This window comes from Pygocentrus nattereri, chromosome 2, assembly GCF_015220715.1.
Source record: "Pygocentrus nattereri isolate fPygNat1 chromosome 2, fPygNat1.pri, whole genome shotgun sequence".
NCBI lineage: Eukaryota > Metazoa > Chordata > Actinopteri > Characiformes > Serrasalmidae > Pygocentrus > Pygocentrus nattereri.
In genome coordinates, this window is record NC_051212.1 from 18,776,257 (window position 1) to 18,804,019 (window position 27,763).

Below are 27,763 nucleotides of genomic sequence, written 5' to 3' on the forward strand. Positions count from 1 at the left end.
TTGGCAATATAGTGTACTTCATGGTTTCCCAGAAAAATATATAGCTGAAGACCAGACCACTTCCACAATTATGATCTTGTTTTTTTAAAGCTTTTTCTACAAATGTACAGTATGTGGACATGGCCTAGGAAAGCACTTATTTACTCACACACGTCACACTCTACAGTTGTCTAAAATAAGCATCACCAAGAACCCACACTAGCAAGAGCTCAAGAACACATATGTTTGTAGAAAGGAATTCCATAACAAGGGGGGGGGGCATAAAATCAATATAATTTAAGTTCCTGTTTGTTTTTTTACAAGACAACATGATGCTAATTGCCCCTAGTTTGTGATCATGAGCTAATCATGCAACATCACTATCGGACCTCACTAATACTCCTGCGGCTAGTGTAAACCCTTCCCAGAAAAGTAAAGGCTGTTACTGCAGCAGAAAGGGGAACAAACTCAATTAGCAAACTGGATTTCAGAAAAAACATTGGATGAGCAGGTGTATACAAACTTTTGGACATATAGTCTTATATATCTACCTCAAAGTCAGAGTCATTGAAACTGTAGACAATGTTCCAGCCAAGCTGGAGGAACTTCTTGCGCTCGAGCAGGATGCTGTGGAAGAAGCAGAGGGCGAAGAGCAATTTGCGGTAGATGACGGGCTTTGTGCAGCGTGAGAACTGTGACTCTGTCACCAGCTGGTACAGACGTTTCATATTCGACTTCACCCCCTGCAAGGAAAGACAGGAAAAGTGTGTCAGCTTTGGCATTACAGGAATCAGTGTGGCATGTAGCAACAGGTCTTTTTACTTCTATTGAATTCTGTGATCAATAAGTGCAAAAAAAAAAGACTTTTAGCATTTTTTTAAAGGCCAAACATCTGACAGAAAAACATAAATCCAATGGGTCAATAATGAAAGTCCATTTTCTGTGTGTGTAGGTGGCTGTACATAGAAAAGAAAAGGGTACATACATGTATGCGTGTACTTGTGAGTGTTTGTGTGTGTGTTTGTGCACAGAAGATCTGGTTTTCGTTACTGAGCGTCAGTAAGGCGCATAATACAAGAATTTTAAAGCTCTGCTTACTTGTATCTTGTGGTCTAATTAAATGTATTATTCTTTTAATTCAGAACTTTTATTTCACTGTTTTATTGTTCAATAGTTTTAGTAATTGTACTGTTTTCATTCTCATGTTGATCCCTTTGTCTCTTTGTTTTTTATTATACTCTTCTTCATTGTAAATGATGATTCTCCTACTAATCAGAGTTTAAAGGAAAATTCAATTCCAGCTTTTTTCAATACAATCTCCATCTGCTGCATCTGTACAGTACTGCATCTATACAGTTTCTCTGTACTTAGACAAGAAATGAACATTCTTACCCCTGGAAAACCAGTTCCATCTCTGCAAATCATACAGATGTACAGCTTCATTTACATACACCTTTCACCTGAAGAATTCATGAAAGTGTTCTACAAAACTACATCTTTTGCATAAATGTTTAGTGGTGGAATTCAGAAACTGCCCAATTTCTTCAGAATTGAGCACCAAGAAATCCTTTGAAATTACTGTCCATGGTAACTGACTGTAAACGGCAGTTAGAAAGACAGAGATTAGGTTAGAAAAAGGCTCATTTCTCTATATATTGTTTCCTTTAAATGTAACGAATGGGAGTTGAGGGAAGGATACATGTGAGAATTGGTTTTATTTGGGGCAATCCAACACCCATAGTCATCAGAGTAGGCAGGGTTCAACACACAGACAGGCAAGTACATACAAGGCAAATACATGATCAGAAAACCAGACAACAAAACAAGAGTAAAAATACCAAAAAGACAAGAAATCAGAACACACTTTTCTTCCTTAACATGACACATGAATGAAACAGGATATCTGGTTGGGAAATAATTATGGGTGGGACATGATTTAATCCTCTGGGATTTGAATGGATCATAAAAAGCAGGTGTACCTAAATGAACATGGTGTCAGAGACTTGTAAACTACTACTTGCCTACCGCAACGTCTGGCACCTGCACTGGAAGAGGAGGATGAAATTCTGGCAGTACAGGAAGCACAGGAGGAGGAAAGATATATGCTATCAAAAATATGCTATGATATTATTGGCTAATATCATTTTTCCCCACTTAACATTAAGGCCCTTTTCACATTTCCGCATTCTTTCTGCTGGAAGTAGTCGTTGCAGGATAACGCTGCTTCTGCTAAAGCGATTACAACAGCAACAATGATGAGTTGAACTATACAGCTTACTCAAGCATTAGAGACTGTAGCAAAAACAGCATTATCCCAGTTTTGATGTTACATTGAATGCAGGTTGTGCATTAAAGTTGCTGGTACAGGCACTATTCAGCCAGTGGTTCCACCTTAAATGGAGCCTGAGTCGCCAGAATGTAAGTACTGCATTATTTAAGGTGGAACGGGAAAATTCGAACACAAAGCTGACTTCAGCTTCACAACTTTTTAGTGTTTGGTAGTTTCTTGTTGCAGATTAAACGTATCAGGAAACCAGTTGAGTGCTTATAAATGCAAACAAGAAACCATCTACAGTGGCACTATGGACCCTGAAGACCCGGCGCACCCCCCTGACGGGATGTGCGCATGTTTAGCTTTTTGCTGCTTTAACTAGTTTATTGTTAGCGGGCTGTTTTAACATCTCCAGCTAACATGGCTTGTTTAGGAGTTTGGTTATAGAAAATAGTATATTTTCACCTAACCATCGATCTATCACTCTATAGGTGTTAGCTGACATTACTGCACTCTGAGTGTATCCACAGAGCCCTTATTTAGTTTGGACTCCTGCATTGTTGTGTGTTTGGTGTTCTCCACATCCTTCGAATTTCAATCTTGGTAACTATGACAAAGAGAAAGTGACACACCTTTTTGTGCAGAGCTGAAGTGATACAAACATCTGCATTTTGGGGAGAGTAACTGTCCAAAAGGCAACAGCAGAACTTGTTTTATCCAGCATTTACACTTTTCCGTTTCTTGTGAATAGGGCCTGTTAAATGTCAAAGCATTTAGAACCGCAAATGTCACTACAAAAGACCATGGAGAAAGAAGGATTTTGTCTTTTAAATGATATATGGATCATTTCATATTGTGCCATAATCAATATGCAGATAAAAAAAATCATATAATTTATTACTTACTCTACATGTTACAGTGAAATGTTTTAACCCTGTTTCTCAGTACTACAATGGGTCCACATCTGTTTCTCATTGCTGATATTTATCTTTTTTTTAATTAGAAAAAAATTGTTTGTTTTACTGTACTTGCTTCAGGATTTTCCTTTAAACTCTAAGAAAGTGAACCAAAACAACAAAATGTTATGTTGTATAAATGAAAAGAAAAACCTGAATAGATGTTAATGTGTTGTGGGAACAAGATAAAACTGCAAAACACTAAGTTTTACGAAACATATTTGTCTTAAAAATTTGCTTCAACAATGCTTAGTCTGACAACAGTATACAAACAGTGAAATGAAAAGTTGCAAAAAGAATTTACCTTCAAATCTTGTTGCAGTAGTGAGAATTTGGTCACTTCAATCGGAAAAGTCACACAAAGTCAATTCAAATCTATTAAATCAGTCAGTTTTATTTTTGCTTATTGAACCATGTAGCATTGTTTATATATACACAACATAAAAACATTAAGTTTTAGTGATTTTAATGTTTTGGTCCCAGTATACGTTAGTGAGAGTAACTCACATGACAGATTATGCTTAATATGGCCAAGGACATGAACTAACATGGTAAAACAGATCAATTTTGATTTCCTATTGACTTTAAATAAAAGACTGAGTGAATCAATGCAAATGTGTGTATAGGTATATTTTTGTGTGTGCATGTGACACCTTGGGTGGCTCTGTGGTCATCTTGATGCCAGCCTGCAGTATGGCGATGGGGAATTCTGGGTGAGGGGAAGAACTGAGCCAAAGTCTGAAATCTGGATGAGGATCCTCCACCTGTAGCTGTTCCACAAGCTTATCTAGTTGAGGCATCCACGATAGGGATAAGTGGCAGTTAGCCAGGAACACCCAGTGGCCTGCCACACACAGCAAGCACTTACATTGTTAGGAAGAGAGATAAGGCAGAATGAAGACAAAGAAGCAAAGAAATATTTGAGAAAGCAGATAAACAAGAAACGGTTGTCCATTAAAAATGGCTTCCACTCTATTTGATTTGAGCAAACACCTTCAACTGATAAACATGTCTAATATGCTTTGTCTGTAAAGCAGAGAGACAAAGACAGAAATAACAGAATGGACTCAGCATTACGGATGTGAGGTACCCAGGGCACTGCTATGGTATCCCAGGTGGTTGCTAAGGTGTTGCTAATATGTGTGCTAGCATGTATGTGAGTCTGTATGTGATGTCTATGAGGGGTGTTTAAACCATCATCCCCAAAAGCACAAGCGTACAAACCCTTTGGTGGTATGATCCTGCAAAGGTTTGTGGTTCTAGCTTGAAAAACTGCAACCTGTGAAAATATTACCACATACTAGCACACTAAATAGATATGTTAACATACACATATGTTAACAACACTACAGTACCATTAGAAGTGCCTTCATTAGTGTAGTAGCTAAAGTATTGAAGTGTTTGGTTTGGGACACATCATTAGATCAGCCAGTGAGAGGCGTTCAACAGTGCTAGCGGCTAATTGTTACTTCGCTATACCGCTTGTTAGCTACTCATTAAAAATAAAGAAGAATTTGTTCAGACAAACTAATGCATTTATTGAGGATGTTGACTGGATGTCTACAAATTTTTCCTTAACTAGAGGTTAGCATTCCCTGTGATAGACTGGCGACCTGTCCAGGGTGTATCCTGCCTTCTGGCCAATAACAGCTGGGATAGGCTCCAGCATTCCTCGCGACCCAGAGGGAGAAGTGGCTTAGAAGATATGTGTGTGTGTGTGTGTGTGTGTGTGTATAGAGGTTAGCATCTTTCCAAATTCATTCTACGTATGAAGCACCTGAATGTAACTGCTGGAAGAATGGAAAATTTGAATAAGTATCCAATAAGAAACCAACTCCAGCTTAATTATAATTTTTTTAAGAGCTTCTGCAATTTTGGGAGCCATATTTTTACTCATGCATTGGAATTTTCTGAACTTGAGACGTGTGCAGGTTGTACAGATCCAGTCCACCAGTTAAGTTACTCTTCTAATCATAGCATTTTCTGGAGACTATATCTAAAATGTCCACATATCTTTTCATCTTTTCTGCGGTCATTCTGGTTTATTTTGCTCAGTCTTAATCCACCTACAGGGTTGTACATTCAGGCACTCTTAATGCCATAATCAAATACTAAAAAAAAATCAGAGCTATGATGTGTTTGCTATGTGTTCAGGACTCAGAGTAGGTCAGTGTAGAAAAATAACCTTTCCATGACCATCTGGAAGAACAAGAACACAGCTTGCTGAAAGAATGCAACATACCAGGTAAAATTAGATTAAGTCAGTAACTACAAACAGTTACTCAACCCTGAATACAGCACTATCAATAAACAGCTCATTAAATCTGAAGGTATAAATGATAATATTAATATTCTATATTACTGCTTCTGTGTCGAAAGCAAAAGATAAAAGTTTAGATTTTTTCATGTTTTGAGCTAAGTATTTGTCTCTCTGGGCTTTTTTCCTGTTTGATGCTTAGCAAATGCCTCATAGTTACAGTCTTATACAAAAGACTGTACAATTGTACATACTGGGGAAAAAAATATAAAATGCAGCCTGTGCAAAAATTATTGCACTTAATTTGTACTGCAAAGTAAGTGTGCTTGCAAAATCTGCCCAATTTCCTCTCTTTCAGTAATACACACACAAAAATGACTTGAATACTCGCAGCTCCCTCTTGTGGACAATCTTTAAAATATGACATGTGAGTGAGTGAGTGGTTTACAAGCCAGGTCCATCTAAAAAGCAGATAACAGAACAAGAGACACAAGAAGGAACTTCACCGTTCTTCACTCCCTCTTTGATCATGCGTGTGGCAATAGGGGCCTGGCCCTGTCCCAGTGAGAGAGCTTGAAAGCGGCGGCCCATGCCTGACATCTCTGCCAGCTGCACCAGAGCACCTGTAGGGTCTACACCAGGGGACAGCACGAAGATCAGCGGTGTCTTAGTGGTGGAGTCTTCAAGTACCTAAAAGAATCACACCCACACATCCACAGAGGCAGAAATCACTTTTTGTGTTCTGTCCAAAAAAAAAAAAAGTTGTTGAAGCTGCCTCATGCATATAAATAGGTAGACTCTGAGTGGTAGGTGATCACAGTGACTTGTTATGCAACATAACAAGCTAAAAGCTGCACCGCAAATCAATCCAAAGAGTTTGTCATGATCGGTTGAGTCACATTTCTAACCTGAAGTTTTAGAGGAAAGCAGCATTCACATGATTTGACGTGTTCCTGAGACTGAAGCCAGATCAACGCTCAGGCATTATCTGACTGTCAGAGACAGATACATGAACATTCATAATGGGACACCTTCAAATTAAGATGCCCAGCTGGTATTTTTAACTCAACTTCAATGATGCAGTCTAGAAGATGGGAGAGCGGGAGAATGTTGAGCCCCATATCACAGAAGAATACATTTTCTCTGTTATTTTTTTTTAAAGAGCTTGTGTAGCATTTAAATACTGTTGAAGTTTCAAAATATAATGTTCACTCACAAGTCCACACATTCCATGTATGAAAACAAAGCTTCAAAAACAACATATTTGGAATTCACAGTTTTTGTGATGTCACCAACACATTTACATATATTTGCCTATTCACGTTACATCAGTTTAGCCCCACAAATTTAATTTGAAGTTATAGGTAGTATTTCAGCCTGGACTGCTTTTGAAATGAGCCAAAACACAGGGCATCAGAACAGAGGTCTATATTTACATATATCAGTCTTAAAGGTACAGAAACAAAAATAGCCTTTCCAGCCCAAATTGTCTACTCATCAGAAAAAAGAAAAACTTTGGTACTTAAGATAAACTCAAATCAGAAAAAATGGGGGGAAAGACAAAAAAGGATGCCATATAGTATCTTTGGGCTTAAATTGCCCGTTTTTATTTATTGCAAAGACACTGGAGTAAGAGTAAATCAAACAAAAACATTTGAACAAATCACAGAATTAAATTACACATTAAAACTATTTATTTATATATATATATATATATATATATATATATATATATATATATATATATTAGTTAACAATTCAATCTTTTCCCATCTTTACCAAACTATATTTGCTCTTTCACAGCTTTTTTCTGATGTTTTAAAAAATCATTTCTAGTGTAAAACTCCCCAGAGCAGTTTCTATCCAGAGTAATGAGTCAGGCTACATTTTGTTGCCTTTCATCTGAGAGGAGGGTTTCCTCCTTCTGTTTGATATTTTAGATTAATCTTACAAATTATGTAGATCAGTGGTTCACAACTTTAGTCCGAAGGATCTCCTACCCTACATAGTTTAAACTCTTCCCTGCTCAACACAACTGTTCCAGCTCCTCAGCATATTATCAAGCCCTTGATGAGCTGAATCAGGTATGTTGGGGCAGGGAACAGTTAAAACTGTATAGACCAGTGGGTCCCTGCTGAGAACCTCTAATCTGGAGAATGGTTCTAGATCTTCATTGAGAATCTGACTGGTCTAATATATGTGAGTGAATAATATTGTAGCCCTCATGTCATATATTTGCAGAAAAGAAGGCAATTTCATTGAAGTAATCACAGCAGTAAAGCATTCTATAAAGCAAGGCTAATGTGATGTTTTGAGCATAATCCAGACATGAAATATAATTAAAATCAACATGTTATTTTATGAAAATGCATATATCTAGAAAGGATTCATTCTCATTGCCATTGCATACCAGACACGACGTAGCACCCAGCCTTGCCCAACAAACACAGAATGAACTGCAGCCACACTACGTAGAATGCGTCGCAATGAGAGTGCCAGTAAATGCCTATTAATTTGTACAATCTACTTGTGTAAATTTGATTGAATGAAACAGAACATCATTTATGAATTTATCTCATTTGATAAGCTGGTGACATTAGCTGAGGTGTCTGATGATGTTTATCTATTTATTTTAAAGACTTAAGAATTTGAGCCTTTCTCAGTATGAATTTCAAGCCAAATGTAATCCACTATGACTTTTGTTATCTGGTTCTGGGTTTAATTTTATGCTGTAATGTCAAAATGCTGAGTGGCACACAGAAATGCAGCAGTCCTCGGAGTCGCCCAACTGCTGTGCATGTATACATTCATTAAAAACAGTGGTTTTGAACTTTTGGACACTCTCTGGTGCGTGGTGAGGAAAGTGGTTATGTAAAAGGGAACTATGATCGGTTTTAGTACATAAACCCCCACAAATGTTATAAGCGAACATCAGGAGAAAGAGAAATGCAGGACATGTGGCCTTTAAGTATTTACTGAGCCTTCTGAGGATGCACTGTGTAATCTGTATGTGTGCGTATCACTCACGGCCTTCATGTCGAGGACTGGTGGCTCCACAAAGCGCGAGCCCAGGTTATTGATGATGAAGGAGTTGACGCAGAACGAGACGCGGTCTTGCCTTAGAGAACGCACTATCAACATCCTCTGCAGCTCGTTACATCCATTCTCCCACTCACCTAGGGAGAGAGAGTTAGGGAGGGGAAAAGAGGGATTGAGAGGAAGAGAAAGAACGGGTGTTTGCAAATTGACATGGCAATTTGCGAAGTGCAAGAGTGGAGAAGAATAAGTATAGAGTAAAGAGTGGAGATGGGTTGTGAAAAATGGAGAAATAGAAAGGGATAAGAGAGGGTTGAGTGAAAAGGGGAAAAATCAAACAAGAGATTAAGTGACAGGCAAATATTATCTCCTTTACAGACCTTTTTAGAACTGGGGCCCCTTGAGAGTCTACTTTAAAACAACAGTGCAATTCATAATTACATAAACGGGTTAAACAAACAATGGATTTTCACAGCGTAGAGGAAAAAAAAACTGTGGCTGCAAGTTCTAGCGCAGATTGAATTAATATTGAGAGAAACTTTAAGTAATGTAATTAGAGTAATAAAATAAAGGAAGGGAAATGACAGACTAGCACTGTAGGAAGTTCGACATTAATACATTTTCACAGAGAGAGAGAGAGAGAGAGAGAGAGAGAGAAGGGAAAGACAAAGAGGGGCAAATACATATTCATCTTCCATTCAAATAATATTCACAAGACAGAAATTAATCAAAAGGACAAAAATGAGAAAAAGAAGATTTAATAAGATTTACAAATCAAGTGCCTGTCCCAAGATAACACTGACAAAGTTAAAGTGCAATAAGTTGAGTCACATTTGTGTGCACACTCACACACACAGAAGGTCTGCACATTATATCATTTGGTGACTTTTATCACAATATTGGCCCTTGCAATACTGAGAATACTGATTTTGCAGAAGACTGCAATATATAAATGTACCCTCTAAGCAATCTCTATACATTATATGCTGTGCTGTGAGCACCCTGACCAAACACAGATGTTCCAGAACAGTCATTTGAGGGTGACGGAATAATTTAAGTCATTTACATGATCCAAAACATAAATCATTTTGTCAAAAAACAATGTGGCCAATCTTTAACCATGTCCCTTTAATGATTCACTGTGTTTTTTAAAGTTACTGTATGAAGCAATATAAGCACTTTTATGGGTAACGCTATTTTAATGAACGCTCATTAGGGGTTATTAATGTCTTCTTTGCCCAGTAAAGCCAAAATAAGACACTTCTAAATGGTTTATTCATTATGCACAAAGCTTTATTCATTACAGCATGCTTTAGCAGATATTATGTGAATAATATCTATTACATGAAAACCACTAATAATTGCATTATTAAAAACAGCAACGTACAATAAACACTTTACTAAGAGGCCGATATGAAAATGATTGCAAATAGAAGTTATGAACACTAGATGTGATCCATATTCTAAAGTGGAGTTTTAGTCATCACTAATTAGATACTAAAGAGCTCTTAACAAGTTTTCAATAATTAATAAGAACAGATGTCCAGTTATGTATTAAAGTAGGTCATGATAAATAAAGCTTAATGCACAATAAATAAACCATTCAGAAGTGTCTGACTGGAGATTTGCTGTAAACCATATTAAAGACATTAACTCTATGGAACTGAGCATCTTGCCAGTGATTGATTCTGAGAATTTGGCAGTGACCCTTAAACTTTTTTAAATTAGCTGACAGAGACGTTATAGCGGGTATATGTCCCCTTTAGCAACAAGACTGATACCAAATGGATATGCTATTTTGACATTTTTTAAATTTCATCATTTTTGGGACTCCATAGTTTCAACAACATATTTCTCTTATCCCCTCAAAAAATTAAATAAATAAAATATTTTTTTGTGTTAAGTACAATCATGAAGTAAAACCCCATCTTACTGACGTTAATTAAGCATTAAGACGAGGTGAAATATTTCAGGCTAAACTGACCACCACGATCCTTGTTATCAAGATAACACTTTCTACCGTCAAGTTTTCAACAATGAATTACTGTAATTTCTGTGAACATTCCAAAAAGCTTTTCTCTATATATCTTGTGTAATGGGGTGGGGCTGTGGAGACCCTGTCAAGAATAGGAAAAACATCAAATTATCAATGTTGAACAAAACTAAAACTAGAACTAGCTTTGAACATAGCTTTTCTGATGTTCAAGTGATGTCACTTACTACACTTAGGAACAGATGTTAAAATAACTTTTATTTAGTGATATTTGAGGTGAAACAAAGAGTTTCATTCTAAAATTCTGTATATCCATTTGTCACAATTTTGGATATAGTGAGTTTTTGAAAAGATAATAACTCACATATGCATTTCTCTAATAAAGGTGGTATTAGTTATAGCGTTAATATTTCTTGTACGTGCAAAGCCATCATGAAAAAAGGAAATAGTCTAGAAGTCATTTTGGAATGAAACCATCCATATTCTACGCGAATGATGAGCTTTAAATATTTATTTAATACTCATTACCAGATTTTTGACCTTTATACAAGGCATCAAATGTTGTGAACTCAAATGTCACTCTTTTCATGGAATGACTTGTATGTAGAATCAGAGCTTTTTTGTGTGCTACCATGTTTCCATCACTGTATAAAAGAAGCATGTGGCTTCTTTTTTTCTAAGCAAGTTTATTTATAACTTTATTTATAAGTTTATTATTATAAATTTAGAGCACAACTCAGATCACTAAGCGTTTGTTACTGATCTGCTTTATCATGGTAGCAATAAAACGCAACTGATATGTGACTTATACTCCCATTCATGTATTTTAGGTAGTCTTTGATGCATTTAATAAAAATCTATGATTTTTTTTCATCTTCATTAGATCGCATTCTTTATATATAAAATTAATTCACAAGATTATCAGAAAAGAGTAGATTAAATGGCCTAAACATCCAAGTTTTTGCAACTATATCGGATAGTAATAATAAAGTGTTACCAAAACACAACATGATATTTCACCCATACTGTGCAGTCCCAACACAAACACACATACACACTCATTACCAGGTAGAGGGGCATTCTCTGGTTCTGAGCTAGTGTACCACAGATTCCAGTCTCTTGGGTACTGCTCAAAGGAGGCCATGAGCCCATGGAAGTTGGCCAGCTTGTCCAGTTCAGTAATGTTGTCCCAGTTAGAGTCAGAAAGCCAACTAGTGCATGGGTTATCCATCTGCCCCTCTTTATCCAAGACCTGAAATTCACGCACACACACACACAGAATACATACACACACACACACAGAAGAAGGAAAGACAAACAGACATGCACATGTAAAAGTCAGAGACACAAGGTCTGAATGATGTAATGACAGCTGGCAAAAATACCCTAAGTATGATGTAATAAATGTAATATATGGAGCCAGCTTCTTAATTTCTAGCTAGCAAAGCAAACGGATTTAGCCCTCTGGAACCTTGAAAAACCTCTGAGCCTTGAGTGCACAAACAGCAAAGCAGACTATTTACAAGCCGTATTTGCAGGTGTTGAGAAATAACGTTACCCAGAAGAGCTACATGTTATTCTTTATAAGACTTGAGCTGCTCCTAATGCAGAGGAGTGGCTCTCAGCAGGTTATGTTGCCAGAAAGACGAAGTGAAATGTATTATATCTTTTCAGCCTGCCTGCTCACGGTCAGCAGAGAGAAATCAGCTTTTAGTCCACACTGACACATTTACACTAATGCTACAAGTGATATGTACTTTTTTCAAGGCCTCTCTGATTGGGGCAAGTCAGGCTGAGCAAAGTTAACAGAAATCAAACAAAATATAATAAAATAAATTGAGGAAGTGCTCACCAGCCCTCCTCGGAGAAAGAAGCTGTACTCATCCATGTTGAGCTTGCCAGCCACTTCAAGGATCTTAGCACACATGTGGAAGCTGAACAGCAGCTTGTGGTGCTCAAACAGGCCACGGCATGTGTACCTGCAAACAACACCCCCAGCCAAAATTTAATAATCTTCACTGTCTACCAGCATTCAGTCTTCTGTGCTTCACAGCAGCTTCACATTAAAGTTGAGCTCAAGGTTGCTGCATCAGAGAAAAGACTAATTGACATTTTGAAGTAGCAGTCGGCTTCCAATTACTCCATCACATGCATTTATACACATTAGTGATTGTGTTGTAATTTCATTCCTGTAACCTTATGTTTTAATATTTTACAAGGTGTGTATGTTTTGATTTTCTAGCATGGTTTGTGTGAACAATGACTTAAATGCAAGGTAATGCTTTATTTTTGTGTGTTTGCTTTTGTTCCATTTTCAGAAGTTCTGACACCAGAGATAAACTAACCTGCCTCATCAGGATAAAAAATAAAATAGGCTCTGACATAAAAAGTGCTTTTTACAAATACTCCATGTTTCATTGTTGAGATGTGAAAGGGCAAAACTATTTATTTTTGGTTACTGAGGTTAAGGTTAGCATTAGGTATAGGGCTTATGTTATTCTTACATATTATAAGTATATTATAATCTGTATGAGTAGAGCTGCAAACCTGGTTGAGGAATGAAAATGTGCAGTATTTTGCTAGGAGCAAAAATGCAAAAAAAAAAAAACATAATTAAACATTTTTGGAACACAAACATTAACTTGAAATCTCTATAATCAGTTCATAATTTTATTTCTTTGCCCCAATGTGCATACAGTGCACTGACTATCAACTGATCCCAAGCCTATCCAGTCAAATGGGGAGAAAACATTTTTAAGATGATAAAATTTGTTTTCTGTGAGTGTTGACGTTCTATTAGCCAATCATAAGCACCTTTGCAATCTTAGCTGTCCAATAACTGCTAGGTGCATTGTTGCCAGTGGGTATATTTTAAATGACAAGCTTCAGAAACACTTAAGCCAAACATAAAAAGTCAACTTCTGCAAAAATAGTGCAGCATTTTTGTCAGTAGTAAAATCAGTCAGTACTACAATAGCTTAAAATGTAAAAATAAATTACATTCCTGCACTAATTTATCAAAGACAAGATATACACTCACTGAGCATTTCATTAGGAACTCTATACTGAACTCTGTACTCAGTGGGATCTCCCATTGCTCTCAAAACAATCTCAGTTCTTTGTGTCATGCATTCCACAAGATGTTGGAAACATTCCTGTGAGATTCTGGTCAATGCTGACATGATTGCATCATGCAATTTCTGTGAATTTTTTTATGTGCACATTCATGCTGTGAATCTTCTGCTCTACCACAAGTCAAAGGTCTTCTATTGGGATTCATATCCGCTGACTAGGAATGCCATTGAAGAATACTGAACTCACTGTCATGTTAATGAAACCAGCTTGAGACAACTTTTGCTTTGTGACATGCTGCATTACTCTGCTGTAAGTAGCCATTAGAAGATGGGTAAATGGCAATGAAGGGATCAGCAAGATTTCTTGAATAGGTTATGACATTCAAATGACTGATAGGTTGGTATGAACCAAAGTGTGTCAAGAAAACATTCCCCCAGACCATTACACCACCTCCACCAGCCTGGACAGTGGACATAAGGCAGGTTGGGTCCATGCATTCATGCTGCTGGCACCAAATTCTGACGCTACTATCTGTGAACCTCAGCAGAATTAAAGTTTCCTCAAACCAGGCTACATTTTTCCAGGCTTCAGCAGTCCAATTTTGGTGAACTTGTGCCCACTGACGCCTCAGCTTTCTTTTCTTGGCTGAGAGAAGTGGGATTCACTGTGTCTTATGCTGTTCTAGCCCTTCCACCTCAAGGTTTGACTTGTTGTCCATTCTGAGACGCTTTTCTGCTCACCATAATTATACAGAGTGGTTATCTGAGTTACCATAGCTTTTATGTCAGCGCAAACTATTCTTGTCTTTCTCCTTTGATCTCTATCATCATCAAGGCATTTCTATCTGCAGAACAGCTGCTCTTTGGATGTTTTTTTTCTTTATTGCACCATTCTGAGTAAACCCTAGAGACAGTTATGTGTGAAAATCCCAGGAGAACAGCAGTTATAGAAATACTCAAATGAGCCCATCTTGCACCAACAATCATGCCACATCATCAATCATGTCAAAATCACATTTAACAGTTGATGTGAACAATACCTGAAGCTGCTGGCCCATATCTGCATGATTTCATGCATTGCACTGCTGTTGTATTATTAGCTGATTAGGTAATTGCATGAATGAGTAGGTGTACAGTTAATTCTAATAAAGTGCTAAGTGTGTTAATGGTCCGTATGCTTGATGGTTTAGGTTTTGAGTGAACTGTCCTCATTTTTTTCAGCTGCTCCATAGCTGATATCTGTGTAAATGTATACTTATCAATAAACACACAACTAGGGATGAAAAATTATATCAGAATCATATCAGTATCTGCAGATATTTGCTTTAAAAAAATCAGCATAGAACAAAGATTTAGATTGATATTTCAACCCAATATTTGATGATTTGATATTTGATCATTTACTCCAGAAAAGTTATGTTTTTCAGTGCATTTGTAACCCTCTAGAAAAAAACTGTTTCATTTCTCTGTTACGCTCATCCAGGTGGATCTTCGCCCAATTTCTACATTTTATAAATGTTTGTGCATTGGCATCAGCAGATATGTACATGAAAATGATCAGAAATCAGCATCAGCTCACAGTTTCTGTCTTCCTTGCATAGAACTGCTGTGTCGAATAGCTTCCCAGTACTACTTTTTAATTACACTGGTCTACTTATAGCTTATATAAAAGCAACAGATTGAATCAGTTTTCAGTTTTGCTCTAACTGTTTTAGTGAAGTTGTGGTTGGAGAGCAAGAACAGAAATGCTAAAACATTAGTTCTGCTTTATGCCAACTAATTATTTTTTATTTTATTTCTAGGCCCTGCATATGGGGTATTTCAATGATCCCAACCTATTTATGGGACAGTGTTCACAGTGTAGGTGCAGTAAAACATTACTCAAAGGACAGTAATTAAATGTATGTGGCAACAATGTGTAACCTGTAGACTGCGTAAGTGTGGTAGTCATTGAGGTTGGTGATTCTCTCCTCCAGCTTGTGGCTGCGCTGGCTCTTCTCAATGCTGAGGTTGAACAGGTCTATGTAAGCATCCAGAGAGAACTGGTACATGGGGTCTATACGACCCATATCATTCAGCACGAAGAACAAGATGGAGGCACGCTGGGCACAAGGCCGATAGGCCTGTAAAAACAACACAAGCACACACTCAGGGTTTAAACGTCTATACCTTTCTCTTTCACTTCACTGCTATCGATGGCCTCATCCTCAAATCCTTTTATCCTTATCCCCTCTTCAAGTCCCTAATCTTTAATCCAATGTGGCAACCCTTTCTGCACCCTCTGCCATCCTTTCTCTCTCTTCCTGTCTCTCTCTCTCTCTCTCTTCTTCCCTCACCTCTCTGGCAGTATCGATTTTGATCTCCGTCTGTTCACTGGTCTCCAGTTGTTCTGACACTTCGGTAGCAGTGACTTTGGAGGTCTGCAGTGTGTTCACCAGCTGCACATCATCCAGTAGGGAGCCAGTCGCCTCGTTCAGCAAGCTGCATGCAAACGCAAACACACACACACACACACACAGGTAAAAGATGGGTGTAATTCAGGAGGGATTTGGTAAGCACAAATATGCTGCTGCAGGATAAAGCTGACTGATGGATTTAGCAAATGTGTTAATGTCACATTTTTGCTAAATGTCACTTGAATAAAAGGTGTTAATGTAGTGCTTTGGGGTAAGTGTGCACATGTTTAATGGAGAGTGCTCTGTGTGTATGTGCGTGTGTGCGTGTGTGTGTGTGTTTGTGTGTAACAATTCACCGGAGAATCTCGTCCTCTAGCTCCTGCAGTTTCCTCTTGCCCGAGGCAATGTTGATCACTAAAGAGTCTTTCTGTTCCTCCAGCTCAGGTCGCTCCTTCCGCACCACTATACCCAACAGCTGAGCCTCCAGACCCTACACACATGCAGACATATACACAATTGTAAAACAAAACACCTTTTACCAAAGACGTGCAAGATTTCATTACTTTATGCAAAGGAGGTAAAATATACCTGACACTAAAAAAAGCGATGCACTGAATTTACTGAAATTCAAATGTACATTTCCACATTAATAAAAAAGGCACTTCACAGTTTTACCTTCCAGTAAACTTACTTTTATTGGCAATATTTGTGTTGATGTATAACATTTTATGGATATATGGTATTGTACAAAAGTCAGACCTTTCACTCATTTCTTTTTTAATAAAAATGTCAATTAAGCAATTAATTTATCAATGTCAGAAAAAAGCCAAAAACACATTTAAAAGAAAATGACACAGAACAACTAAATTCAATATCATTTTTCTGTATGTAGCGTGCACACCCTGTGTTTATATTACAGATTCCATTCTTTATGAGACATTGTTTCATTTTGCTTTTCTCAAATGTTTTTAGACTTGTGAGTTGTCTTTTCACAGTGGAAGGATAGACAGAAGCACTTGTGGATTTTTTCAGATCTGAAGGAAGAGTGGAGCTTGATTTTTTTCCTCGTACTGTTTAGGTGATGATGAAAGCTTTGGTGGTCTACCAGGTTGTAATGAGTGTTTTTTGTTGGTATGTTTTGATGATTTTTGTTAAACTTTTAAACCCTTGTTTTTTTTCAATTAATTTTCCTTTGACTTTTTCCTTAATTATGCAGGTGAATTATCTTATAATCTCCTTAGAAATATTTCCTGAAAAAAAATTTGTCCAGATTTAGTAGCTTTTTTGACTACAAATTAAATAAATGGAGGGTGGTCTCAGTTCTGCGCACAGTTCTGAATGTAGATATATAATATGGAAATACTGTACTTGAATAAAGTAAATTCAATTCTTCACTTTTTGTTCAGTGCACAACATTTAAAAAAGGACTTCCTCAAAGATCAGCTAGACATCATTTAGCTTTACATTCAAAGAAACCCACACATGTATACATACACACCTGTTCCTTCACAGCAAAGTTAACAATGGTGGTTTTGGTGGAGATCTCTGGTGTGTAGTGAGGATTGGATAATTTAGTGGTGATGTAGAAGCGGAAATCTGGGTTATATTCAATGTCTTTATCTCCCAGCTTCAGCAGGAGCCTCCCACCTGTACACATATAAAAAATACACAAATATAAATCAAAGTGCAAGGTTTTACCAAATATAACAAAGTTATGTGTAGATCTTCAAGACTGAGACTCTGTGTGTGTGTGGGGGTGAGAGAGAGAGAGAGTGAGTGAGTGAGTGAGTGAGTGAGTGAGTGAGTGAGTGAGTGAGTGAGTGAGTGGGTAAGTGAGAGAGAAGGAGAGAGAGAAAGAGAGAGAGAGAGAGACTGACCGACATGTGTGAGAGACTTGTTGAGTATCGGGGCGAGTGAGGGATCCAGTTCTTCCTGTACATTCTGTAATAGAATCGGAGAGCCAAACTGCACTGCGTTCTCCAAAATCCGCAAGAAATCTGGCATCTGCAGGTCAATCACTTTCAATCCCTGAGAGAGAAAGAGAGAGTCCAAGGAGCAGAAAAAGAAATCAGAAGGTGGAGGTCAAAAAAGAAAAAAGAAAAAAAGATAACAGCATGGACAAGAGTGACTTAAATAAGAGAAAAGCTTACCAGAGAGCTGAGAAAATGAAAGAATGGCAGAGAAAGAGGGAACGAGAGACGGAGAGAAAGCGTTGAGGAGAAGGAGGAGAAAGCTTCAGCGCTGTCAGTGGAAGACATTTCGTGATTGTTCCTAAATGTCAGCGTTTAGCTGTAGTGTGTGAATGGCACTGGCCACCCCAGCAAGACATGAAAGCATGAAAGGACCTGCAGAGAGGAGGAAAAGGTCAGACAGAGAAAGCAGAAGGGGGAGAGAGAGGGAGGAGGGTAAGATGGAGAAAAGTAAAATACAGAAAAAGGGAAAGAAAGAGACACAGGAAAGGAGAAAGAGATCAAGAAAGACATGTAGGAGAAAAGAGAGGAAAACTGTACAGCAAATGATTCTAAGCTAAGACACGAAAATCCAGAAAAAAAGCACAACTGACCTGATGGTCAGGTCAAAGCCTCACAGGGAAGTGTAACTGTATGTGCGTAACAGTGTCTTTGAACCTGTGTGTTATAGTCATGATAAATTCACCCGAGCGCCATTTTTTGCTCTCTAAATACTCCATCAAAAATCTGCCATGTTTTTCTGTCTCTTACAAAAAGCCTGAGCACAGAGAAAAAAAGAAAAGAGGCTCCATCTCCTCTCAATAGAGGAAATGAACAATGGCGCTGCTGCACCACAAAAAGAGGAGCCTAAGAGAGAGAGAGAGAGGAAGTATTAATAGAAGCATCTGTGTAAAGAGTGAAGGATGAACAGAGAGAGGAAAAGAAAGCAGGTGAGGAGAATGCATGAGTGACAGAAATGATGTGGTTTTCAATCCGCCAGAGATTTCTGCGTGTTTCATTTGTTCTACACTAATTAAGGGAAGGGGGAAAAAACAGTAGTCCGTGGGTTGTACACAGTGTCACGACTTGTGCTAAAACAGGAGCCCTGGCTTATGTGATCCTCTGTTGATAACGCTGTTGCAGAATGTGGGTTATTCTTTCACAGTATGGAGGGAGCTATAATCCTGTCTAACGTATTCGATTTTCTTGCTTCAAATCAAATCAAATTTTTTGTATACCGCTTTTTATAACTGATGTTGTCACAAAGCAGCTTCACAGAATTCCAGTAAACACAAAGTTTTAACATGAAATGTAAAACCCCCAGGTGAGCAAGCCAGGGGCGACAGTGGCAAGGAAAAACTCCCTCAGAGCTGAGGAAGAAACCTTGGGAGGAACCAAGGCTCACAAGGAGGGACCCATCCTCCTCTGGTCAAACTACCTACAAAATTATTATACTACTAATATTAATAGTAGTTGTATTAGTAGCAGTAATAGTTAGGACTCAATGAAGACTTCAATGTAGGGTGGACAGCTAGTCCAAAGCAAATGGCAGTAGCTGGGGGCGTGGGCAGCTGGTCTGAAGCAGGTAGCAGGAGAGCTCAACAGTCAGTCATCCATCTGTGTCTGGCCGGACATGTGGGCAGTTGTTTACTCAGAAAAAGGTAGGGAGATGGAATTAGTTTTGTTTTGTTTGGGTGTAAACTTTCTGCTTTCCATCAGGCCTCCAATTTTCCCTAGCTCTAGATTAATTCGCTCTGTATCCTAAACAGAGTGTATAAAATCAAATGAGAGGATGGGTTTGGGGATTGTGTGTGTGTGTGTGTGCGTGTGTGTGTGTGTGTGTGTGTGTGAGATTATTCACTCTTTTAGACTCCATGTTCTTAATCCACTTTAGCGCTTGTCCTTGAGGGTCCACCATTAACGGCCATCTGGAGAAGGACACAGAAAAAGAGAGTGGCGGAGACATTAGCCATTACTGCGAATGCCTGTCATATTATCCACAAATAATTCATAATAATCCATAATCTCAAAAATACCCTGTCTGCTGAGTTTCTGCCTCTGTGAGAGGAAATTAGCAATGGACTATAAATGGTCATTCTTATTGCTGAGCTTAATATTATCTTTAGCTAATTACTCGACTATCACTATTCATTAGTCATCCTTATTCATGAGATATCATCGTTATTCTAATTAGCTCTATGGGACTGGCTGTCTGTCAAAATAGTGTTGGGAGATCGGCCTGGCGAGGGCTGACCGGTTGCCACGGGTGACGATGACTCCGTTCTCGGTGGAGAAAGCGTCAGAGGGGAGGCCCTGGATGTTCCAGTCGCGCACCACTGTGGCTTTGGAGAGGAACGCTGCGAAACTGAAGCCTGGAGAGCATGGAACCTCCAGCTCCCTGAACTACACAGAAAGTGAGAGAAGGGAAAACTGAGGTGAAGAACAAGAGACTAATGCCCACGAGAAACTTTCAAAAGTATTGCACTTCTTCACATATACTTCAGGTAGAGCAGAAACAAAGTTTGAAAGTTAAGAGGTAAGAGCAGATGGAAATTGGAAAAGTACCTGCTTCATCCAGATGTTTGTGAGCAGCTCATCTCTGTAGTTGGAGAGGAAAGGGCCCATGTAAGAGAGAAATGCCGCAGCCAGCAGGCAGTCTCCCACCAGGTAGCCCATGTCCTTCTCCAGACCCTACACACAAATCAAGACATTACATACTCGTGTTACATTTCAGACACTGCATGTAGCATTGCTGTTTAAAAGGCATGATGTCTCTATGTAAAGATATCCATCCATCCATTTTCTAAGCCGCTTCTCCGTCAGGGTCGCGGGGGATGCTGGAGCCTATCCCAGTGGTCATCGGGCAGAAGGCAGGATACACCCTGGACAGTTCGCCAGTCCATCGCAGGATATCAATAACATTAAATTGTAGCTGTATAGTGTTGTTTAAACAAAGCACTGTAATGCTCTTAATGTTTTGGCAATCAGATATATGTGGATGTGTAAGTGCAGAGCATTTTGAGAATATTTGATAATGCACATGTGCGTATATGTACCTTTACGGTCTCCTCCCAGCGTGCTCTCTCTCCAGCTAGTCCAGACACCAGTTTGCCTGCCCGGTCCAGTTTAAGTTCCATATCTTCAGACTTTTTCCTCAACTCCTCCTTCTGAGTCAGCTTCTCATCATACTGCTTCTTCAGCTGGTCCAGTTTCTCTCCCACCTACATATATGCACACATAAAGTGACTTTACTCCAAGAGATTTTCTATGAGAATTTTCATTCTAACAATGCTGGCTGCAGGTTGTTCAATTACAAATTTTCTGATCAAGTTTTTTTTGGCTCATCTGAGCTATCTAAACATTAAATATCTGCTGATATACAGTCCAATAGTTATATTTCATGTAATTTCATGTAAAGACCCAACCAATGTATGCTTTAAGTATATTAAATGTAGTAAATGTGGTTGGGATAGTGTAGTGGTTAACACCTCTGCCTTCTACACTGTAGACTGGGGTTCAATGCCCCGCCGGGGTAACCACCCTACACTATACCAATAAGAGTCCTTGGGCAAGACTCCTAACACCACCTTGGCCTACCTGTGTAAAAAAAAAAAAAAAAAGATCAAATTGGAAGTCGCTCTGGATAAGAGCGTCAGCCAAATGCCAGAAATGTAAATGTAAATCCAAGCCAATGTCAGTAAAATTAAGCTGCCAGTATATTATATGGAAAGCTGCCAGTAACTTTGAAATGGTACAGGAATTCACTTAATGTTTTGTATATGCATACTGTGACAAACTGTGATCTGATAAATGCTGTTTCCTTGGACTACACTTTGAAATGACCAATTCATAGCATCTTGAATATGCTAATTTCATAATTTGTCTTAAATGTGCTAATTTCACATACAGTTAACATGCTATTATTCTTACCACTAAGTGAGTAATAGCCAAAAAAACATCTACAAATTTAAGATGTGTTATATTTTGTAAATACTGAAATGATGTTAAAATAATATAATAAAGCATAATCAGTGAGTAAACGCTGTTTCAAAATTAAATCAACATCACTACTGACATTAGATCAACAGGTACTCAATCATCAGTGAGTACTACTGAATCAATGTTGGATCAATGTTCAACATGGCTAATTTTCCAACACTGAATCAATGGCTAACACAATGACTAAGATCATTTACTTCTGATCTTTCATTCAAAATATCAACAGAAATCTAATCAATTTCTGATCAAAATTGTTGGCACTCCAACAGCTTCTCCTACACACTTTATGAGACTGAAGAACACATTGCAAGGGATCTCAACTCATTCCTCCATACAGAATCTCTTCAGATTATTCAGAATAAGAGGTCCATATTTGTAGACTCTTCTCTTCAGCTCATCGCACATGTCTCTGGTTTAGGTCAGGGGTCTGAGAAGGCCATGGCAAACCTAGATTTTGTTGCCAGTGAACCATTTTTGTGTTGGTGCTTTAGATCACTGTCCTGCTGGAACATCCAACCATGGCCCAGTTAAAGATCCTGGCTGAGGCAGTGAAGTTTTGATTTAATCTGCTGGTAACTGATAGACTTCATGATACCGTGTATCCAAACAGGGATCCACAACATCACAGATCCACCACCATACTTTCCACTTGGGATAAGATACTTTTCTGCATGGCTATCTTTGTGTCTACAACAAACCCATTTCTGGTGTCTGTTGACAAAAAGCTCTATTTAGGTCTCATCAGACCATAGAACATGACATGAAACATGTTCCACTGACAGCTCCAATAATGTCTGGCAAACTATATGTTGGTCCTTGACAACTTTCTTTTGGCAATCTTCCCAAACAACTTGGTTATGTAGGTAGCGTCTGATTGTACTCTGGAAGATATTCTGATCTCAAGACATGACGAATGACTGCAATTCCCCAGCTGTGGTCCCTAGAGATTGTTTGATCACTCAAACCATCCTTTTTACTGTGCATGGAAATAATATTGGTATACATTCTCTTCCCCTCAGATTCTTAACAGTTGCTTTAAACTTGTTAATTATTATCCTGATAGTGTAAACAGGCATTTCTATGAAACCGTTTAACTTTTTTGTGGCCATGTCCTGAATTGTGAAGCTCAATAACATTTTGTCACACAATACTGCTGTACTCTATGGTCACCCCATATTTATAACCCAATGAAACAGTAGTCATGGCTGACCATTTAAGTGTTCCTAATCCCTCAGGTGAACTTTAAAACATAAGTAGGAATGGGAATATACTTAAGTTAGACTTTACTCTGAAGACTTTGTATGAGTGCCAACAACTGTGACACACATAGATTTGACAAAAATATTTCTTTCTTGATAAGATTAAGTTTTTTCTTTAAATCAAATGTACATCAAGAGTTTTGTTATTTTTTAAATGAAAGATTGTGATACCTTTTTTTGTCAAATTGAATAAGGACCCTAATGGAAATTATGAATCTATGGCAGGCACAGGCCAGCTGTACATGCATACCTGTAAGTTTTATCTAAATTCATATGAAGAACCCACCAAGAATTGACATGCACTGACCTCTCGAAGTTTGGCCTGGGCCTCAGCCAGAGCAGACTGTTTCTCTGCCAGCTGAGCCATGGCTCCTTGCAGCCTAGCTCGCTTCGGCTCCACCACCCGATAGATACGGCCATACACCTGAGGGAAAGAGAAAAATCCATGCATATACAGACACCAACACACATACATTCGAAGATTTATTAGGTTAAAAGAATAACAAGTGTTGGAGATAAAAACAGGTATATTAAGCATACATTTAGTGTGTAGCTGTGACTTCTGGACTTTGGCCCTTACCTCCATGGCTCTGACCCACATACAGAGGGATTTGGCAGCCAGTGAGACTCTGCCAATGATCTCGGGTTGGAAGTCGGGTTGCGTGCAGTACTGTCCAATCTTCTTCAGTACACGGTCTGATATGTTATCCTTATCAAAGTGCACCAGCTGCTTAATGAAGTTTGCTTCACCTGTCAAAGACAGAGGCAGGAAAAGTATTAAGACAAAACTAGGTCTTCTGTTTAAGTTTCAGAAGTTTCCTGTCAAACCTATTAGTATGTGTTTAAACTTTTAGATGTACTTTTAAACTGTATATTCACTTAAATCTCCCCGTTTGCACTTCTCTGTATTTTATCATTCTCTTACCTCCATCACTTTTATCCTCTATCTCTCTAAAGTGATGATATAGGCTTTCCTCTGGGTAAAAAAAATCAAGTCTCAGTCAATCAATATGATGGACTGTTTTAATTAAGCCCTTTAATGCATGTTCTTCTAAGAGGTTTGGGGTCCCATCATGTCCCTGGTTTCTCTGTTATCCAATGAATAGCCAATATAAGTTCGCTCTCTCTCACCCAGCTGTCTCTTAGCTTCGGCCCAGGTAGGTTCACACCCCCTCAGGATCATGACCGCCTGCATCACTGTCTCTACCAGAGCTGGTGGTCGGCCATAAGATTTGATCTCAGTCATATCCTTCTTATTCAGGGACTCCAGGGCCTGCACAGCAAGAGAATGTTACTAAGAACATAAAGAACATCATTGTTTTTCGTTGCTGTAAAATATGTTCATAGATACACACAGGTCCCCTATGTTTGGGATAAATAATAAAGAATGACTGATCTAAACATACTACTTTTTTTCCAACAACCCTACATACCAGTGCCTATGGTTTCTCATAATGTCTACATATTTTGGACATTCATCACTGTAATCAAATGGTTTATGCACTGCAAGCCTACACTAATATCCCTCTTTATGTAGTTGTGGACGAACTATTTGCATTGACAGTCTGATCACATTCTGGTTGACATTCTCAGTCATCTAAGGGACCAGGGCTCTTCTGTTTTTCTTTACATATCACACTAATGTACGGGCATCACACCCACTTTTGGGCACTGTTAACACAGTTTCCAACCCTACTTACTGTTCCATAGATCTTGCTCGTTCAGCACTGTTTGTCACTGAAGCTCCTGCCATGATAAGGAACCCTCTTTCAAAAACACTTAGATCATTTCCTCTTGCCATCTTAACCCAAAATTGAGGTCAAACAGGTCTACTTAGCATATTTATACATTTCTGTACATGCCACAGAGCATGCTAGGATGTTAATTGCTTAATTGTGTCAAGCAGTAGTCCTGTCTGGAAGCATCTATGTTCATTTTGTTTCTCTGCTCAGGTATTCAGGAATTTCCTATAGTAATAAATCTAAGTTCAGCAGACATTAATGGTGCTGCCCTCTATGACGATCTGTAATATTCATATTACACACACATTTATTCAGACAGTTTGCATTACACTACAGGAATGCTTCTCTTGTTTTTATTGTACCATCAAAACAAACTGTTGCACAGACAGAACTTTGAATGATGTTGGTGCTGTGAAATAAAAGGAAACAACTTGATTATTGACAACAGTTGATAGATTCATCAATTACTGAAATAATCATCAGTTGCACCCCTAATTGGATGTTGTTCTGCATGTGTCAAGCTAAAGAATTAGCCATTCAGTTTTTTTTTTAATATTTGCATATTGAGAATTATTAACTTAATTATTAATAGGAATACTACTCATTATTTTGTTATGAAACAAGAGACAACACAGGGTAATATAACAGTACATATCCATGTAAAAATGGGCAGACCTTCATAGCCTCCTCTAGTGCAGGTAGGGCTTCATCCAGATCTCTCTGAGCATTATCAGCCATTGCCTTGCATTTAATCTCCTCTGCACCAATCTTCTCACTGTGTGCACTCACAGCCTACAGACCCAGTCATTCGGACCAAAAAGACATTAGAAAACACATAACCAATGTTTTATTATTAACAATATGTCCTTTAAAAGAGAAAGACAAAAAACAACCAAAAACAAACTTGCTGTAATTTTCTGGTTGCATCAAAAGCTTCACTAAACAAACACACATATAGAATATTTATTTCTCCTAGCCAATCACCTTCTGCTGTTCATCTGCTTCTCTCTTCTGCTGTACAATGATGACAAGGTACTCCTCACACTGCTTCTGGAATTCGGCCACTTTCTTCTTGGCATCTTCCAGTTCCACAGACATGGCCTCCACTTTACCGCGTGTGTCATCAATCTTGAATAAGCCATTCCTCAGCTTCGACACCTGCTCACCAAGTTCAATGCGCTTCTCAGCCAACAACCTACCAGAGAAATATATAGAGAGAGGGAGAGAGATAGAGAGAGAGAGTGAGTGAGTGAAAGAGAGAACCATGACATTAGAGCGTCTTGGCACCAAGGTTATGTCAATAAAAATTCAATGTGGCACAAAAAAAATGAAAAAAAGAAAGGAGCAAAAAAGAAGGAGTATGAATAATCTGAAAAGTACTTCTTATATCCAGAAACCAGCTCCAGGTAGTTGGTGGGTGTGACATAGTTGTTCCTTTTGAGCTCCAGCTTCATCCTCTGAGAGAACTGAGTCACTGACTGGTGCATAGTCACAAAGATACTAGCCACTTTGGTCTGGATCTGCAAAACAAATATTTCAGTGCAACTGAATTCCTACAAATATGAACCATAGCCCTAGGCTATTGGATTAATGCTTTACCAAATAATAATTATTAAAAAATATGTTCTATCTTTGCAAAAGTATGGCTATAGTAATAGGTAGCAATTTTTAAAATCAGCTTTAGTTTTATAAAATGTAGGAAACTGCTCCTGGATGAGTTCTCTTAGATGAGACCTACACTAGTCCTAATCTCTGCCAGAACTTCAATAGAAAAAGTGAAGAATCAAAAGCTAGACTGCAGCTCAGACAAGAAAAAGTATGCATTTTCTTACAACAATCACATTTTAAAATCAGAAGTCTTCATAAAAATTGTTCAGCTGCTCAACAGGTTGGTCCAGAACAGTTAATGTCTCTAACCTTGCTGACAAGTACATTGTTGAAACAAGCACGCATGAGAGTTTTAAGGGACGTCTTATAGTGCAGGCGCATCAGCAATGCTGTTGCTTTCCTGGGATTGCAACAATCACAAAGCACAAAGTGCTTGTAAGCTAAGGAACAGCAGTCAAATTGTAATAGGTAATACAGCATATGGAAACATTAAAAACTAGGTTGAAACAACTAGGCTAAAATACCAAATTTAGGTATGCTTAGTCTTGTTTTATTCCATCTTTGTTTCTTTTTCATATTTACTGTTCTTACTGTTATTTTCTTACCCACTTTCACCCTATTTAAATTTGTGAAATAACACATTGACTTATGCCATCACCATAAAAGTATGAAACTAAGTTAAACTATTAATTAGTTTTGTAAATTAAACAAAGCTTTGAAGAATGTAGCCCCCTTTGGCCCTGATGCAGCTTTGCAAACTCTTGGCATTCTCTCAAGCAGCTTCATGACAAACCACATGGGGTGCTTTTCTAACAGTCTTGAAGATGTTCTCACATATGCTGAGTATTTGTTGGCTGCTGGATACTACTTGTTGGGGGCATTCCAGAAAATACATATTTTTTTTATTTAAACTGTTTCTGTAGAAACAGACTCATACATCAACTATAATATTTTTGTTACAAATAAACAACCAAATTTAGACCATTAAACAATTAAACCTTTATATCAAATTTTCTTAAGACTATAGAAAACCAAACACTGTCAGGTACCCAAACCTTTGAATAGTACTGTATATATACTGTAAATGTACCATGGGGAAGCCATTTTCTTTAATGAAGAAAATGGGGAAGTGGGTGTTCACTATACTCCTATGGGTCCAGAAAGGACTGTTTGGATCCTAAGGTTCTTCAGGACAGAGGATGAGTTCCAGATGTGTGACAAAATGGCATAGGATAGCATGTAG

General features: G+C 38.2%; 1 protein-coding gene across 1 annotated transcript in view; it reads right to left on the reverse strand.

The window, feature by feature from the left end:
* dnah2 (dynein, axonemal, heavy chain 2) overlaps window positions 1-27,763 on the reverse strand; it is a 220,040-nt gene that overhangs the window by 19,638 nt on the left and 172,639 nt on the right. Inside the window, exons 60-80 of the mRNA XM_037533256.1 lie at window positions 26,293-26,432; window positions 25,897-26,107; window positions 25,588-25,704; window positions 24,302-24,443; window positions 23,751-23,920; window positions 23,478-23,594; window positions 20,969-21,133; window positions 20,478-20,603; window positions 20,167-20,315; window positions 19,774-19,840; window positions 17,841-17,991; window positions 17,462-17,610; window positions 16,320-16,453; window positions 15,904-16,048; window positions 15,491-15,690; window positions 12,346-12,472; window positions 11,559-11,745; window positions 8,492-8,640; window positions 5,971-6,154; window positions 3,861-4,051; window positions 531-722 (exon numbers count right to left, since the gene is read on the reverse strand). Of these exons, the coding sequence (XP_037389153.1) occupies window positions 531-722; window positions 3,861-4,051; window positions 5,971-6,154; window positions 8,492-8,640; window positions 11,559-11,745; window positions 12,346-12,472; window positions 15,491-15,690; window positions 15,904-16,048; window positions 16,320-16,453; window positions 17,462-17,610; window positions 17,841-17,991; window positions 19,774-19,840; window positions 20,167-20,315; window positions 20,478-20,603; window positions 20,969-21,133; window positions 23,478-23,594; window positions 23,751-23,920; window positions 24,302-24,443; window positions 25,588-25,704; window positions 25,897-26,107; window positions 26,293-26,432 (3,213 nt within the window). The remainder of the gene's footprint in view (window positions 1-530; window positions 723-3,860; window positions 4,052-5,970; window positions 6,155-8,491; window positions 8,641-11,558; window positions 11,746-12,345; window positions 12,473-15,490; window positions 15,691-15,903; window positions 16,049-16,319; window positions 16,454-17,461; window positions 17,611-17,840; window positions 17,992-19,773; window positions 19,841-20,166; window positions 20,316-20,477; window positions 20,604-20,968; window positions 21,134-23,477; window positions 23,595-23,750; window positions 23,921-24,301; window positions 24,444-25,587; window positions 25,705-25,896; window positions 26,108-26,292; window positions 26,433-27,763) is intronic.